This window comes from Leucoraja erinacea, chromosome 35 (genome assembly GCF_028641065.1).
Source record: "Leucoraja erinacea ecotype New England chromosome 35, Leri_hhj_1, whole genome shotgun sequence".
In the NCBI taxonomy this organism is placed as follows: Eukaryota; Metazoa; Chordata; class Chondrichthyes; order Rajiformes; family Rajidae; genus Leucoraja; species Leucoraja erinaceus.
This window is the reverse complement of record NC_073411.1, coordinates 13358777-13377372: the sequence shown is the minus strand read 5'-3', so window position 1 is coordinate 13377372 and position 18596 is coordinate 13358777. Positions and strand designations below refer to the sequence as shown.

General features: G+C 51.3%; 1 protein-coding gene across 1 annotated transcript in view; it reads right to left on the bottom strand.

Moving 5' to 3' along the window:
• Window positions 1–3027: 3027 nt before the first annotated feature.
• The window catches only part of LOC129713291 (transcription factor 7-like 2), a 23470-nt gene continuing 7901 nt past the window's right edge, over window positions 3028–18596 (bottom strand). Inside the window, exons 4-13 of the mRNA XM_055662242.1 lie at window positions 18459–18550; window positions 14394–14471; window positions 13174–13294; window positions 12523–12625; window positions 11650–11736; window positions 10951–11061; window positions 9120–9279; window positions 6586–6693; window positions 5801–5858; window positions 3028–4394 (exon numbers count right to left, since the gene is read on the bottom strand). Of these exons, the coding sequence (XP_055518217.1) occupies window positions 4042–4394; window positions 5801–5858; window positions 6586–6693; window positions 9120–9279; window positions 10951–11061; window positions 11650–11736; window positions 12523–12625; window positions 13174–13294; window positions 14394–14471; window positions 18459–18550 (1271 nt within the window). The 3' untranslated portion in view covers window positions 3028–4041. The remainder of the gene's footprint in view (window positions 4395–5800; window positions 5859–6585; window positions 6694–9119; window positions 9280–10950; window positions 11062–11649; window positions 11737–12522; window positions 12626–13173; window positions 13295–14393; window positions 14472–18458; window positions 18551–18596) is intronic.

The window sequence follows — 18596 nt, the reverse complement described above, 5'->3', positions numbered from 1 at the left end:
CCGCTGAGTAACGCCAGCTCTTTAGATACAATAGACAATAGGTGCAGGAATAGACCATTCGGCCCTTCGAGCCAACACCACCATTCAATGTGATCATGGCTGAAGGGCCGAATGGTCTCGAAACCATTCCTGCTTCCCCCCCCCCCAAATATACCTAGATCCGAGGGGGGGGGGGGGCGAATCGAAGGGCTGAATGGCCTACTCCTGCACCTATTTTCTATCCTGCTAGCCCTAAGAGCTCTATCTAACTCTCTTTTGAATGCATCCAGTGAATCAGCCTCCACTGCCTTCTGAGGCAGAGAATTCCACAAATTCACAACTCTGTGTGAAAACTTTTTTCCTCATCTTCCTTCGCTGCTCTATGAGACTGCAGAGTGACCTGGATTAGGATGGGTGAGTGGGCAGAAGCATGGCAGACGCAGTATAATGTGGATAATATCGGTCTGAAGGAGGATTTCGGCACGAAACGTTGCCTATTTCCTTCGCTGCATTGATGCTGCTGCACCCGCTGAGTTTCTCCAGCATTTTTGCCTACCTATAATGTGGATAAATGCAAGTTATCCACTTTGGTGGCAAGAACAGGAAGGCGGATTATTATCTGAATGGTGTAGGAAAGAAATGCAGATGCTGCTTTAAATCGAAGGTAAACAAAATGCTGGAGCAACTCATCAGGACTGGAGCATCTCTAGAGAGAAGGAATGGGTGACGCCTCGGGTCTAGACCCTTCTTCAGAATTATCTGAATGGTGTCAGATTAGGAGAAGGGGAGGTGCAACGAGACCTGGGTGTGCTTGTACATAATCACTGAAAGTAAGCATGCAGGTACAGCAGGCAGTGAAGAAATCTAATGGCATGCTGGCATTCGTAACGAGAGGATTTGAGTGCAGTTTTACAGGGCCCTGTTGAGACCGCACCTGGAGTTTTGTGTGCAGTTTTGGTCTCCTAATTTGTGGAAGGACATTCTTGCTATTGAGTGAGTGCAGCGTAGGTTCACCAGGATAATAATAGGGATGACGGGATTGATGTAGGATGAAATAATAGGTCAACTGGGCTGGAATTTAGGATGAGATGGGATCTAATAGAAACATATAACATTTTGAAAGGATTGGACAGGCTAGATGCAGGAAAACTGTTCACAATGTTACGGGAGTCGAGAACCAGTGGTCACAGTTTAAGAATAAGAGGTAGGCCATTTAGGATTGAGATGAGGAAAAATGTTTTCATCCAGAGAATCTGTGGAATTCTCTGCCACAGAAGGCAATGGAGGCCAATTCACTGGATGCGTTCAAGAGAGTTAGATTTAGCTCTTGGGACTAATGGAATCAAGGGATATGGGGAGAAGGCAGGAACGGGGTACTGTTTTTGGATGATCAGCCATGATCATATTGAATGGCGGTGCTGGCTCGAAGGGCTGAATGGCCCTATTGTCTGTTTCTATGGCACTGATTGGTCAGGTCAAGTGCCCATCACTGATAGGGGCAGGACAACCTGGGAAGGAGCGTTATGATAGGTCAATCGATGGCAGGAAATTTGAATTGTGAATTTGAAATGACCAGCGTGGAGCAGATGAATGAGGAAAGTGGAGAGAGAGAGAGAGAAATAAAAATGAACGAGGTGCAAAAGACAAAGAGCTGGAAGAACTCGGCAGGTCAGGCAGCATCCGTGGAGACAGAGGGATAGGCGATGAAAGGTCTCGACCCGAAACATCAACCATCCATTCACCTCCACAGATGCTGCCTGACTCGCCGAGTCCCTGTCCGCTCTCGATTACACCGTGTGCAGTCTCAGCCTCTCCAACTGTATGGACTGTGTCTCCTCTACACTGGAGAGAAACAAGGGGCGACAGATTCTAGCAGACGCCTTCATTCAGTCTAACCCCGAGCTTCTATTTGTCCGTCTCACAGCTTTAATGCCACATCCCATGGAAAATAGTACTTGACCCTCAGAGATAATTCAATTCAACCAGGGCTGAGCAGACAGATGCATTGCCCTGCTTTTGTCCCTAGATATCAACTCTCACCAACATCTACAGCGACAACCAGTGATGGTGATTGTACGTCAAGATACAGATACACCATGGATTGGGAACAGCCCCGTGCCAAGCCCGCATGGAATTGCAGAGAATTGTGGACGCAGCCCAGACCAACCTCCTTTCCATTGACTCCACCTACACTTCATGCTTCAAAGGGCTGGAGTAACTCAGTGCGGTCGGGCAGCATCTCTGGGGACTGAGTGGTAATCAGATGCAAAGGTGAGGAGTTTGGAGCAAGGACTCCAAAGAAGGGTCCCGACCCAAAACGTCACCTAACCATGTTCTTCAAAGATGCTGCCTGATCCACTGAGTTACTCCAGCACTTTGTGTGTTCTATTGTACACTCATGCATAGTTTAGACAATAGACAATAGGTGCAGGAGTAGGCCATTCGGCCCTTCGAGCCAGCACCGCCATTCAATGTGATCATCCCCAATCAGTACCCCGTTCCTGCCTTCTCCCCCGTATCCCCTGACTCCGCTATTTTTAAGAGCCCTATCTAGCTCTCTCTTGAAAGCATCCAGAGAACCTGCCTCCACCGCCCTCTGAGGCAGAGAATTCCACATTATTTATTTGAGTGATACGGTGTGGAAACAGGCCTTTCGGCCCAACTTGCCCACAACGGCCAACATGTCCCATCTACACTAGTCCCACCTGCCTGCATTTGGTCCATATCCCTCCAAACCTGTCCTATCCACGTTGCTTAAACATTGGGATAGTCCCTGCCTCAACTACCTCCTCTGGCAGCTTGTTCCACTCTGTGAGGTTTCTTCAACATTTTCATTCTACAATCACGTTCTACAAACTGAAGCTTTGGGAATGAAGTAGCAAATGAATAATTAAATGCGCCACCCCCCCCCCCCCCCCCCCATATTACCCCCCCACCTCCCCCGTTACTATTCCTTCAAAGTTGGTGTTCATCGCTCCTCTCTCCAAAACAAAATCTCAAAGTAAACACATCGGAGAACAAAAATAAAATGTAAACTGTAAACTATAATTTTTCTTATATAATATGTTTATGCAGAAATTTGTACATGTTTTAAACAAAGCAAAAATAAAATCAATGGATGGGATATGGAGGATGGAATGGTCTTAAATGGCAACAAATGTGACTGCAATGGGTCTGGTGGAAGTTCGCTCACACTGACAGGTCCGACAGACAGGGAGAGTAACTCTGGCCGGCGCGGAGATTTTACCCAGCCACGTGGTGGACGGTGTGTGGAAGGCTTGGTAAGGCCACTGGACCATGAGGGAACCATGCCCTGACCCAGCCTCCTGCAGAGAAGGAGCAGGTCCTGGACAAGCCAACAGCGCAGGTGAAGGGACTGAGTGAGAAGCCAATGCACTCTGTACAAGCAAGGGGTTGGGCAAAGCCAGAACTTGCTCCCAAGCATTGGGACAGTCCCCCTCACCTAGAATGCAGAATTCACAACCCTACTTAACTGGGCAAAGGACTGATGTTGTTTCCAGCGTGTGGGTGGGGGTGGGGGTTGGGGGTGGGGAAGAGTCTCAGCATCATTGATTGTCTACTGACTGTCAGGGTGCCCCACATAGGCTGGCATTCTTGCCCAGCGACAGGGAGAGACGGGGAGATCGAGTAGGCGATCACCACCACCCCCCACAAGCTCGGTGATGTTGGATCCTAAACCACCCCCTAGGCCGTGCCAGGGATCGGCTCTGGAACTGACCCACCCTACGCTAGGCTACGCCTCCACCCTGCGGACCAGCCATTTTAACAGGCAGCCCAGTGATGCTCACCTCCACTAACCCTGGTGAGGATGCCCCAAGCTGCAGCCCAGCAGGCCCCCCCTTCCTCCACCCCCGTCTTCCCCACCCACTGCAGGTCCTCCTTCGCCTTCCTCCAGCTACAACGTTATAAAAAAGTTATTTACAGGTATCAATATAAAAAAAATGGGGTCAAATATTGACCAGCTTCAAAGAACATCTTTTAAAAAATTCTCCGGGAGGTCAGGTGTCAATCAGAGAGGCAGATTGAGCAGGGGGTCGGGGGTCAGGGGTCGGCGGTCACCGGGGACTTGGTCACCAGGGACAACGGCTGTGTCTGTGAGGCGTAGTGAGGGTGAGTGGCTGCCTCCACTGAGGAGGGGGGGGTGAGGAGGAAGGTGGGGGTGGCGGCCTGAGAGAGGTAGCGGGAGCCCGGGCTGGAGCTAGGGGGCCGTGGTTTGGACGGGTAGTCCTGCCTGGCGGTCAGCGAGGGAGGCGGCGACTGGTCGGGGTCTCGGCCGGGCGGGGACGGAGGGGAGTCCAGGACGCTGGCCGAGGCAGAGAGGGGCAGGGAGTAGATCCCGTCCACGTGCGCTGAGCGGCTCCTCACCCGCCGATGGGCAACAGGCACGGATGCATCTGTGGGAGAAGGAGGCCACCATTAGAGAGTCACACACAGTGGGTCAGCATGCACGCAGTGGGCCGAATGGCCACACACTAGAGGCAATGAAATCCACAGATTCACCACCCACAGTGGATATATTTAAGGCAGAGATAGACAAATTCTTGATTGGAACGGGTGTCATGGGAATCAGGCAGGGGTGGGAGATTGCAACCTTCACGAGGTCCGCCCTGTTTCGACTAATGCAATCAACCTGGCGTGCACAATTAAATAAGATCAAATAGAACAAGTTGTCCTACAACTTTAGGCTGTGCATGCCGTAAGCAAGAAGAAGAAGAGATCAGGCAGGAAAATGGCATTAGGAGGCAGAGATCAGCCTTGATTGAATGGCAGGGTAGACTCAGTGGGCCAAATGGCCTAATTCTACTCCTCTAACTTGCGAACCCTCCAGACTTGGTTCCTCTATTCACTCATGTTCATAGGTGATAGGAGCAGAATTAGGCCATTCGGCCCATCAAGATCTACTCCACTATTCAAACATGGCTGATCCATCCTTCCCTCTCAACCCCATTCTCCTGCCTTCTCCCCACAACCCGTGTCCACCTTACTAATCAAGAATTTGTCAATCTCCATTATAAAAATACCCACGACTTAACCTCTACAGCCTTCTGTGGCAACGGATTCCAGCCATTCATCCCCCTATGACTAAAGAAAGTTTTCCTCATCTCCTGTCTAATGGTACATCCTTTTATTCTGAGGCTGTGCCCTCTGGTCCTAGATTCTTCCACTAGTGGAAACACCCTCTCCTCATCCACTTTATCCAGGCCTTTCACTATCACTATTCGGTAAGTTTCAATGAGACCCCCCCCCCCCCTCATTCTTCTAAACTCCTTCTATCCTTCTAATCACGATAGTTCTATGTTATCCCATTTTTTCCTTACACACTAGGGGCCAATTATCCTACAAACCCGCACGTCTATGGGATAGAAACATAGAAGATAGGTGCAGGAGTAGGCCATTCGGCCCTTCGAGCCTGCACCGCCATTCAATATGATCATGGCTGATCATCCAACTCAGTATCCTGTACCTGAGTTGGATGATCAGCCATTGAATGTAAGTACTCTCCCAGAGATGATCGTCACATTGAATGGCAGTGCGGGCTCAAAGGGCCGAATGGCCTACTCCTGCACCTATTTTCTATGTGGGAGGAAACCGGAGCACCCGGAGGAAACCCACGCAGGTCACAAGGGTAACGTGCAAACTCCACACAGACAGTACCCAAGTCGAGGATCGAACCGGAACTCCCCCCAGCATCCATCTCAGCCTTGCCCACCGGTGACCCACAGTAACCCCCGGCCGACCTGCGATAACCCAGTGACCCCTTGCGGTGACCCCTGGCTGACCCTGGGGTCAGAGGACACACCTGGGTTACTCTCCTCGGTCATCTGCTGTTTGCCTCGTTTCCTCTTTTTCCGCTTCCCCTGAAAAATGGAAACCAAGTCAGTGAGCTCAGCACGGCCCGGCCATTCCCTGACCAGCTGACCCCTTCACCCACCCGGTACAGCCCTCCGACCCCCCACCACCACACCCGACCACCCACTGACCAGCTGACCCCTTCACCCACCCAGTACAGCCCTCCGGCCCCCCACACCACACCAGGCCACCCACTGACCAGCTGACCCCTTCACCCAACCGGTACAGCCCTCCGACCCCCCACACCCCTCTACTGACCACCCCGTGACCAACTGATCCCTCACCCACCACTAAACTGACCACCCACCATCCCCCCCAACCCAGAAAACCAAATTCTGGCCAACCCAAGGGGCCCCCCCTGACCCCTGACCCCCCCCTCCCTGCCCATCGAGAACACGCCCCCCCCCCCCCCCCCCATTCCCCCTCAATGTCACATGTCAACCACCAAGCAGAATGATTCAGGATGTTAGTTGGGCTCGAGTTAGAGGGAGAGGCTGGATATTGAGGTGTACAAGATCTGGCACTGGGCACGGACAAAGTGAAAGTGAACGAAAAATGCTGGAGAAACTCAGCGGGTGGGGCAGCATCTACAGAGAGAAGGAATAGGCGACGTTTGGGGTCTCCATGGGTTCTGCATCACTAGACTCCATCTCCCCTTGGGTCCGTCCACACGTCTGGCGGGGAGACGAGAGTCACGGCGGCCAGCGGCGCAGACTAGGCTGGGAGAGTACTTACATAGTTGTCACGTGCCGACCAGCCAGGGTAGAGCTGGGAGTGCAGCTGCCTCTCCATCCTCGCCAGCTCATAGTACTTGGACTGCTGCTCACGTGTCAGGCCGTGCCACTGTGGACACAGGCAGAGGGGTCAATTGCTGGACAGCACAGACCACCCCCCTCACTCACTCCCTCCCTCCAAGCTCCGTCTGAACCAGTCACCCAGTGCAGCCACTGTCCGAGATCGGACACTTGACCCCAGCAGTAATGAGATCCCAGCTACTCCACACCCTGGCGTATGGTAGACAATAGACAGTAGGTGCAGGAGTAGGCCATTCGGCCCTTCGAACCAGCACCACCATTCAATGTGATCATGGCTGATCATCCCCAATCAGTACCCCGTTCCTGCCTTCTCCGCATATGATGAAAGAATGGATCGACTGGCCTTACATTCACCGGAATTTAGAAAGATGAGAGGGGATCTTATAGAAATAAACAGCAGGAAATATGTTCCTGGTGTTGGCGGCAAGTCCAGATCCAGGGGTCACAGTTTAAGAATAAAGGGGTCGGCCATTTAGGACTGAGATGGGGAAAAACTTTTTCACCCAGAGAGTTGTGAATCTGTGACTGTGAGCGGAGGTGTTCGGCGAAACCATGTCTGAGCCTGCACTTGGTCTCACCTGGAACAGCGACTACAGTAGATAAGGTTGGAGGAGTTGTGAATCTGTGGAATTCTCTGCCACAGTAGGCAGTGGAGGCCAATTCACTGGATGTTTTCAAGAGAGTTAGATTTAGCTCTTCAGGCTAAAGGATTCAATGGTTATGGGGAGAAAGCCGGAACGGGGTACTGATTGTGGATGATCAGCCATGATCATATTGAATGGCAGTGCTGGCTGGAAGGGCCGAATGGTCTACTCCTGCACCTACTTTCTATCTTTCCACGTAAATCCAAACCCAACTTAACATCCCCCCAACATTTACTAAAATATTTACAAATCACAAGAGATCCAACTAACAGCGCGGAGGCATGGTGGTGCAGTGGTAGAGATGCTGCCTCACAGCGCCAGAGAACTGGGTTCCATCCTGACTATAGGTGCTCTCCGTAGGGAGTTTGTACGTTCTCCCTGTGACCGTATGGGTGTTCCATTGCTACCATTACCCCACTGCTATAAAAGCACTAAATGTAGCCGCCAAGGAACGCAGGGGCGATACATACTAAGGGACTGTGGTACACTGTGAAATCGACAGAAGGATGGAGGGTTGGGTGTTTATGCGTGCTATTTTCGTGATATTTATTTAGTTGTTTATCTTTTAATATTTTACCTTGTATGTATCGTTAGCTTTTAGAAATGTTTGAATGGTGCACTGACTGGCTGACATTTTTAAATTTCGTTGTACATGGTTCATGTTACAATGACAATAAAGAAACTATTCTACTATTCTACACAGGTGCTCCAGTTTCCTCTCACATCCCCAAAACGTACAGGTTTGCAGGTTAATTGGCTTCAGTAAAAAAAATTGTAAATTGTCCCAGGTGTGTAGGATTGTCCTACCGTACGGGCATCGCTGGTCGGCACGGTATCTCTAAACTAAACTAGTGTTCGGGTGATCGCTGGTCGGCACGGATGTGGTGGGCCCAAGGGCCTGTTTCCGTGCTGTATCTCTGCACTAAACTAACGGTCTAAACTGGGCGGTCACGGTGGCGCAGCGGTAGAGTTGCTGCCTTACAGCGAATGCAGCGCCGGAGACCCGGGTTCGATCCCGACTACGGGCGCCGTCTGTACGTTCTCCCCGTGACCTGCGTGGGTTTTCTCCGCGATCTTCGGTTTCCTCCCCCACTCCAAAGACGTACAGGTATGTTGGTTAATTTGGCTTGGTACAAGTGTAAAAATTGTCCCTAGTGGGTGTAGGATAGTGTTATGGTGCGGGGGTTTGCTGGTCAGCATGGACCCAGTGGGCCGAATGGCCTGGTTCCGTGCTGTATCTCTACATTAAACTAGTGGTGGGGTGATCGCCGGTTGGCGCGGACTCGGTGGATCTGTATCTCTAAACCAGTGGTTCCCAACCTTTTTTTGGCCATGCCCCACCTAATCACCTCTAAAATCCTAATGCCCCCCCCCCATGTGGTGATATATAATTCTTATCATTTAAAAAGTGAACTCCGTTTCAGCTGAAGAAGCTTAAAACGCCAATACCTTGGTTTAAACAAGCTTCAAAAGAACATGGCATCCATGAAAAAGAAAAATGAAATAAACAAAAGACAGTTAAAGTTCTGAGCAAGAAATTACTAAAAAATTGTAAAAAAAAAAAGAAAAAACATTAGGTGGTATTAAAATAATAATAATGATAAATATGATAATAAAAGAGTATTCACAGGTAATAAAGAGAGAAAAATAAAAAACAAAAATTTGGACCCAGACCTCAGTTGCGCGCAATTGCCCCCCTTAAAAATCAAATTGCCCCCCTGTGGGGCGTACACCACTGCTCTAAACTGAACCAAAGTTCCAGCGGCCCTGCTGTACCTGCAAGCCGTGTGTCGCTGCGTGTGGACCTTACCTTGCGCCCCAGGATCTGGTTAATGGCCGCGCTCTCTTTGAGCGTGCACTCTGCCACAACCTTGGCTCGCATCTCCTTCATGTACAGCATGAAGGCGTTCAGAGGCTTCTTGATGTGTGGCTTCCTCTTCTCGTCCTCCTCCTTAATGGACGGAGGTCTCCTGAAACAAAGGCAGGCGCGATGGTCAGGACCCAGACCACCCATAGTCACGGCTACAAAGCCAAGCCCCTTGGACCCAGTCCCAATGCACCCAACCCTTCCCCAGTGGACACAACCCAGAGAAACCAAACTCTTCGGCAATCAGTTTTGCTGGAGCCCTAGAGAGACCACACCTGGAGTATTGTGTGCAGTTTTGGATTGGATTGGATTGGATTCCTTTATTGTCATTCAGACCTTTCGGTCTGAACGAAATTTTGTTGCCTGCAGTCATACATATAATAATAAATAAGAAACATACAATAAACACAAATTAACACCCACCACTGTGAGTTCACCAGGCACCTCCTCACTGTGATGGAGGCAAAAGTCTTAAAGTCTCTGTCTCTTCCCTCCTTGGTCCCCTAATTTGAGGAAGGACATTCTTGCTATTGAGGGAATGCAGCGTAGGTTTACATGGTTAATTCCCGGGATGGCGGGACTGTCATAAGCTGGGAGAATGGAGCGGCTGGGCTTGTACACTCTGGAGTTTAGAAGGATGAGCGGCAGTCTTATTGAAATATATAAGATTGTTAAGGGTTTGGACACGTTGGAGGCAGGAAACATGTTCCCGATGTTGGGGGAGTCCAGAACCAGGGGACCACAGTTTAAGAATAAGGGGTAAGCCATTTAGAACGGAGATGAGGAAACACTTTGAGTGGTAAGTCTATGGAATTCTCTGTATCAGAGGGCGGTGGAGACCAGTTCTCTGGATACTTTTAAGAGAGAGCTGGATAGGGCTCTTAAAAATAGCGGAATCAGGGGATATGGGGAGAAGGCAGGAACGGGGTACTGATTGTGGATGATCAGCCATGATCACATTGAATGGCGGTGCTGGCTCGAAGGGCCGAATGGCCTACTCCTGCACCTATTGTCTATTGCTTAAAACATTTTATCACCCATTCCCACAGTACAGTCCTAATGGTTTCAACCATTCCCAATCGCTCCCATTGCTATCTGTCCCAAAGAATCAAACATTTTCTCCTTCTCCCCCAAGGTACAAAATCCTGGCTGGCTGCCGGAAAGGGAGGTGGGAAATGGGATGTTCGTTTGTTGCCTCCTTAACCTCTTCCAGCACCTCCCCACCGCCCCTGCGACCACAATCAGCCTAAAGAAGGGTCCCGACCCGAAACATTGCCAATCCATGTTCTCCAGGGATGCTGCCTGACCCGCTGAGTTACTCCAGCACTCTGTGAAACGTCACCTATCCATGTTCTCCACAGATGCTGCCTGACCCACTGAGTTACTCCAGCACTCTGTGAAACGTCACCTATCCATGTTCTCCACAGATGCTGCCTGACCCGCTGAGTTACTCCAGCACTCTGTGAAACGTCACCTACCCATGTTCTCCACAGATGCTGCCTGACCCGCTGAGTTACTCCAGCACTCTGTGAAATGTCACCTAGCTATGTTCTCCACAGATGCTGCCTGACCCGCTGAGTTACTCCAGCACATGTTATTTCTATTGTATACTCATGTATAGTGAGATTTGACTGGATCGCATGCAGAGCAAGCACTACACCGTTTATCTGTGCAGGTGACAATAAATCAACTGTGAACCTCTGAATCAAAGTCTTGCTGTTGACCGAGCAGTTGCTGTTATTGACTGAGCCAGTGAAGGGACAACATGACTTACGAGACGTGGCTTGGGCTGGGCTGGCTGTGTGTCGGCTCCTGTTTGATACCTGTGCTTACGATGGCTGGATGAGGGATTCCATGTGGCGGTGAGACCATCTGCGGAGAGAACCTGCCAAAGAGACACGGGTCAGGGAGGAACAGGAACCGAGCGTTGCCCCCAGGCAGCGGAAACGCCACCCCGACCGCCAACAGCAGCTCACTCCTCTAGATATACATAGAGGGGTCTCGACCCAAAACGCCACCTATTCCTTCTCCCCAGAGGCGCTGTCTGACCCAGCTTTTTCTGCCCGTCTCCGGGTTAAACCAGCATTTGCAGTTCCTCTCTACTCACTTCATCTGCTCCACTGCGAAATCTCCTCACGGTATGTCTACTTTGAAGTAGTTCTCTTCCTCGCTCTGACGGGAGTTCTGTAGCATTCTCTCTCGCTGCCCACCTACTCCCATGCCCCGTCCCTCTCCCCACACCCCAAGCCCCCTCCCCACACCCCCCCCCCCTACCCTCCCCACACCCCCACCTGCCCCCCCCTCCCAACACCCCCTGCCCTCATCCCCCTCCGCACACACCATCCCCTCCCTGCCCAATCCCCCCCCTCCCCACACCCCCCCCCTGCCCAATCACTCCCCCCTCCCCTCCCCCCCACCCAGTGCAGACGTGCTCTGGGCCAGTGGGGACCCCAGTGCTTGGAGAGTCACTCACCTGGCGACAGAGGGGCTGGTTGCCAGTGCGGTGTGGTATGCCGGTCTGAAGCCTGGTGCCAGCATGGAGTAGAGAGAGGGACTGGGCCTGAGAGAGGGGGGGACACAACAGGGGCACAGAGCCCGGGTTACAGCGACAAACACCAAACACATGCAGAACCACCAGCAAAACCAGACACTGCTCCTGCCCTTCAGCATTCCCCCCCCCCCCCCCATAAAACCCGCCCCTCATCCCCACCACTAAAGACCCCCCATCTGCCTCCTCAGGAGCCCACACCCCTCCCCACTCTGGGGCAGAACCTCTTTGTCACACTTCCCATCTCCCCCATCGTAGGGTCAACTGGACATCCGGCCATCACCTTCCCTCAGCTGCCGACTGTCCCCTACACTGGGGTCAACACCTGAGCCTCCAAAATGGAAGGTGCCCCCTCTTCACTGCCCCATCACACCAGGGGGGTGGAGTCTTATTATTGCAGATAAGGTTATTATTGCTGATACCAGTTGGATTGTAAACCGCCAATGGCAGTCTTGATATTGTCATTTTGGATTATAAAAGCGGTCATGCACAACGTGAAGCTCGCTGTGGAAACACCAAATTCTAATGTTTATTTCTGCCACACAACTTCATCACAGATGCTTGGACCGATATATATGGACAGGGAGGATCTAGAGTGCTATAGATCAAATGCACGCAAATGGGACTAGCCTAGTATGCCAACTTGGTCTGCATAGACAAGGTGGGCCGAAGGGCCTGTTTCCATCCAGCTCGGTCACTCTGCACCCCTGGTCCTGTAACGGTGAGGGGCAACTGGAACAGCAGGCGATCCCCCGCATGTAGCCGACCCAAGGTGGTTAGGAAAGGTAGACAACTTACGGTGGCACGACCCAGCCGAGAGGGTGCGCGATCTGTCCCACGCCGCCAGCAGCCAGCGGGTAGAACGCAGCCAAGTCAGACGGGTGCCGGAGTCGTGGGAGTCCTGCCGTGATAGAGAGAGAGAGAGGCACACACGCACACACACACAGAGTGTGAGAGTATGAGTGTGTGTGAGTGTGAGCACCAACACAGCGACCCGGCCCAATGCAGCCCCCGTGCGAGAGGCACAGAGAGAAAGAGTGTGTGTGTGCGTGAGTTAGTGCGTGTGTGAGTGAGAGCTTGTTTGAGTGTGTGTGTGTGTGTGTGTGTGTGTGTGTGTGTGTGTGTGTATGCGTGTGTGAATGTGTGTGTTTGTTTGTGTGTGAGTGAGTGTGTGAGAGTGTGTGTGTGTGTGAGTGTGTGAGAGTGTGTGTGTGTGTGTGTGTGTGCGCGTGTGTGAGTGTGTGTGCGTGTGTGAGTGTGTGTGAGTGTGAGTGTGTGTGTGTGTATGTGTGTGTGTGTGTGTGAGTGAGAGCACATGTATGAGAGCTCTCTTGAGTGTGTGTGAGTGAGCGTGCGTGTGAGTGTGTGTGTGTGTGTGTGTGTGTGAGAGAGAGAGTGTGCATGCACCAACACAACAGCCTGGTGCGAGAGGTGAGAGCGTGGACTCACCGGTCTTGGGATCGAGCTCCGGGGAGAGGCTCCCGGGGGTGAAATGGTCGTTGCTGTAGGTGATGAGGGGGGTGAGGGGGTGCATGTGGTGGGGGTGCTGGACCAGGGGCAAACCAGTGGCCTGCGGGAGAGAGAGAGAGTGAGAAACCGTCAGACTGTCCTTCCTGTCCCCTCCCTTCCCCTCCCCATCACCAGACATCCTGATCCCACTCACCCCTCCACCTATCACTCATTCCCCACTCTTTGTGTTTGTGCATGCCCCCCAGTCCAGTTGTTCCAGATGTTGCCCCGATGCAGCTGTTCCAAATGTCGCCCCACCTGGTGCAGCTGTTCCAGACGTCGCCCCACCTGGTGCAGCTGTTCCAGACGTCGCCCCACCCCCAATACAGCCGTTCCAGAGGTTGTCCACCGGATCACGGTGAACAGCGGACAGCCACCTGCGAGTGCCGTGACGTGGTGAACCTTCCACCGGCACTTGGTGACCTTTACCCTTCACCACAGCTGCGCAGTTTACGAGACTCTTGGACGAACTCACGGACGTGCCGGGAATGGAGGGATGTGGGTCACGTGCCGGCAGCTGGAGAGGGTCTTAGCATCATGTTCGGCACAGATGGTGGGCTGAAGGGTCCGTTCATGTGCTGTACTGATGTCCGAAGAAAGGCCTCAACCGGGAACATCACCCATTCCTTATCTCCGCAGATGCTGCCTGACCTGTGGAGTTGCCCCAGCTTTTTGTGTCTATCTTCTGTTTAAACCAGCATAGAAACATAGAAAATAGGTGCAGGAGTAGAGGCCATTCGGCCCTTCGAGCCTGCGCCGCCATTCAATGTGATCATGGCTAATCATCCAACTCAGTATCCTGTACCTGCCTTCTCTCCATACCCCCTGATCCCTTTAGCCACAAGGGCCACATCTAACTCCCTCTTAAATATAGCCAATGAACTGTGTGGCCTCAACTACCTTCTGTGGCAGAGAATTCCACAGATTCACCACTCTCTGTGTGAATTATTTTTCTCGTCTCGGTCCTAAAAGATTTCCCCCTTATCCTTAAACTGTGACGACTTGTTCTGGACTTCCCCAGTTCCTTCCTACACACTGCAAGACCCCTTGCCTCCCATCCACTGACCTCCCCCACCCTGCATCCATCTCCCACCCCATGTGCCTTTGGTCAGAAGGCAAAGACCAACGCCCGGCTCCAACAAACTTTGTTTCTTACTCACAATATGTACAGGAGACGTTGAGTCTTTGAGAGAGCCGGCCGCCTGTAAGTCCAACAAGGGCCATTTCATGTGCAGGTACTGCGGAAAATTCAGACACAGAATTAGACGACAGACACACTGAGTTTCTGCGCCCCATCACACAGCAACCCAACACCAATCCCACCCACTCTGCTCTCCCTATACCTAGACCCACACCCACCCTCATCTCACATTCTCCCCACCCCCTCTGCACCCCCCCCCCCCCCCCCCCCCATCCACTGGATGTTTTGAATCAGCGGAAATGTCTACAAAAGTGTAGTAAACACTGCCCAGTCCATCATCGGCTCTGACCTCCCTTCCATCGAGGGGATTTATCGCAGTCGCTGCCTCAAAAATGCTGGCAGTATCATCAAGGACCCACACCATCCTGGCCACACACTCATCTCCCCTGCTACCTTCAGGTAGACGGTACAGGAGCCTGAAGACTGCAACATCCAGGTTCAGGAATAGCCACTCCCCCACAGCCATCAGGCTATTAAACTCAACTCAAACAAATCTCTGAACATTAATAGCCCATTATCTGTTTATTTGCACTTTATCTGCTTATTTATTGATGTGTGTATATATTTATACAATGGTACATGGACACACTGATCTGTTCTGTATTCATGCCTACCATGTTCTGTTGTGCTGAAGCAAAGCAAGAATTTCATTGTCCTATCTGGGACACATGACAATAAACTGTCTTGAATCTTGCAGAGTCTGAAGAAGGGTTCCAACTCAACACATTGTCTGTGCATTCCCTCCACATATGCTGTTTGTCCCACTGAGATACTCCAGCACGTTATATATGTTTTCTCCAGATTCCAGCATCTGCAGTTCGTTGCATCTCCGGAAGAGCAATGAAGGGCCGGACAATGAATGCCCGGTAATAAATCTCGCGCGTAAATATTTGTGTGAAAACACACTGCCTGTTGATAATCCATGTTTACGCTTGGCACAATTATCGGACATATACCTCGCGCTGCCTCGGCTGGGCCAGCAGCATAATCAAAGACCAGTCGCCCCCTCCGACCACTCCCTCTTCTCCCCTCTCCCATCGGGCAAAAGGTACAGAAGTGTGAAAACGCACACCTCCAGATTCAGGGACAGTTTCTTCCCGGCTGTTATCCGGCAACTGAACCATCCTACCACAACCAGAGAGCAGTGTTGGACTACTATCTACCTCATTGGTGACCCTCGGACTATCCTTGATCGGACTTTGTTGGCTGTACCTTGCACTGAACCCAATTCCCTTATCATGTATCTATACACTGTGGATTACTCGATTGTAATCATGTATAGACTCTCTGTTGACTGGTTAGCACGCAACAAAAGCTTTTCACTTCACCTCGGTACTCTGAGCAATCAACTAAACATTGATTACAAGAACACATAAAGAGAAATACTATAAACCAGGGGGTTCATTGATGGGAAATGTTTCGAGGGATATCGACCCAATACGGGCTGATCGACCGATCTTAGATGGGGCATCTTGGTTGGCATGGAGGAGTTGGGCTGAGAGTTTGTTCCCATGCTGTACAAGTCTACAAGAACAAGCATAGTATCTACAGGACGAAGGAATCCGACTTCAGAACACAAGACTTGAGTGAGGCTAAAATTTAAACAAAGGGAAGAAAATGCCAACAGCAGTAGTTGATCGGCAGTTTATCAACTTTAACTGTGACAGAGAATAAATTAGCAAATTAGAGGAACACACACCAAGGGCAAAAAAATAATCCAAAGGATTTATCTTTACAAAAATTGGTCAAACCAAACTGACAAGATGTAATGTGTAGGAAGTAACTGCAGATGTAGGTTTACATTGTAGACAGTCACGGGTGGCGCAGTGGTAGAGTTCCTGCCTTACAGCAAAATGCAGCGCCAGAGACCCTGGTTCGATCCCAACTACGGGCGCTGTCTGTATGGAGTTTGTACGTTCTCCCCATGACCTGTGCGGGTTTTCTCCGAGATATTCGGTTTCCTCCCACACGTCAAAGAGGTGCAGACAATACACAATAGGTGCAGGAGTAGAGGCCATTCGGCCCTTCGAGCCAGCACCACCATTCAATGTGATCATGGCTGATCATCCCCAATCAGTACACCGTTCCTGCCTTCTCCCCATTATCCCCTGACTCCGCTATTTTTAAGAGCTCTATCTAGCTCTCTCTTGAAAGCATCCAGAGAACCCGTCTCCACCGCCCTCTGAAGCAGAGAATTCCACAGACTCACCACTCTCTGTGAGAAAAAGTGTTTCCTCGTCTCCGTTCTAAATGGCTTACCCCTTATTCTTAATCTGTGGCCCCTGGTTCTGGACTCCCCCAACATCGGGAACATGTTTCCTGCCTCTAGCGTGTCCAAGCCCTTAACAACCTAGGTTTATAGGTTAATTGGCTTGGTAAATGTAACAATTGTCTAGTGCTGAGTCAGCGTACTACATCTAGATCTAGATACAAAAAGCTGGAGTAACTCCGCGGGACAGGCAGTGTCTCTGGAGAGAAGGAATGGGTGACGTTTCGGGTTGAGACGCTCCTTCAGACTGAATTACTTGCTGAGTTACTCCAGCATTTTGTGTCTGACAAGAAGTGATTCTGATGATCGTTCACCAAATGCATTCACACTGGCTTCCGAGAATAAATTGTCAAAGAGCCTATGAGCGGACTGATTTATTATTTTGCAGCATTGGGTCAACAGAGGATTGATTAAACATCCTGTGTTAAAAAGACCTGGAGTGCAGAAGGACGAGAGGTGATCTTACAGAGTTGTATAAGATCGTGTGGGGAATAGACAGGGTGAAGGCACAAAGTCTTTTACCCAGAGTAGGACAATCGCGAAACCAGAGGCCAGACACAAAATGCTGGAGTAACTCAGCGGGACAGGCAGCATCTCTGGAGACAAGGATATGGAGTCCGAGGAAGGGTCTCGACCCGAAACGTCACCCATTCCTTCTCTCCAGAGACACTGCCTGTCCCGCTGAGTTACTCCAGCTTTTTGTGTCTACCTTCAATTTAAACCAACATCTGCAGTTCCTTCCTGCAACATTTGATCAGACTTTACCTTGCACTAAACGTTATTCCCTTATCATGTATCTGTACACTGTAAATGTCTCGTTTGTAATCGGGTATTGTCTTTCTGCCGACTGGATAGCCCATAACAAAAAATAACTGCACTGTACCTCGATACACGTGACAATAAACTAAACTGAATCTCACTTTTTAAACTTGTCATCCTCATTTTGAAATCCTTCCATAATCTTGCACTTTCTTTTGTTGCTGTCTATAGGCAGACAACGCCCCCCCCCCCCCCCCCCCCCCACCCCCACCCCACTTCTCCAACCTCTCCCAGATGTTAAATCACATCTGTATGAAGATGACAAACTGTCAGACGCCGGTGGAACCGACCACATGAGACAGAGAGCGGAGCGACACACACCGGGCGAAGTAAAGGTTCGACTCTCCCGCACGCTTCCAGCGCTGTAGACTGTGACCAGCCCGGTCATTTGAACCCTCAGACTTCAGTAACTCTACACACAAACTCCTCTACACACACCAGTCTGGGCTCTCTACCCTCCCCCTCCCCTCAAGCCCTCCCAGAGACTGGGTTCCAGCCCATCAGCGCCCCGTCGACACTGGCAGAAAGTTTACCCCCGAGGCGTTGCTGAAAGTTGTGCCAAAGTTTTGAGTTTTGTTGCAGGAAGTTTGTGGGGGGGGGGGGGGGGGGGGAGAGGAGGAAGGAGCGGAGATATGGATGGAGGGGGGGGGGGGGGGGGGGGGGTGGGGTGCGGGGCGGGGCGGGAGCAAGGGGAGATGCTGGAGAACTAGAACAAAAGCCTGAGAGGCCCAGCTCAGGGGTGGGACGATGCCGATGGGAGAAGGAGCAGAGATCCGGCCGCTAACTACACTACACTACACAGGGACACACACACACACACGCACAGAGAGGGACACACAGATAAACACATAACCACACACACACTGGGCCACACACAGACACGGAGCCGCCGAGAAAGACGCGCTGAAAAGTTTGGAGAAACTTTTTTAGACTCACCGTGCGCGGCCCCGGACTCAGGCCTTGGGGCTCCGGGATCAACAACAGCGGGAATGTGGCGGCCGAGAACAAGCCTCCATCCCGGCTGGGGGCTGCGGGCGAGAGAGAGAGGCGGCGATCGCGGTTAATGAGAGGCAG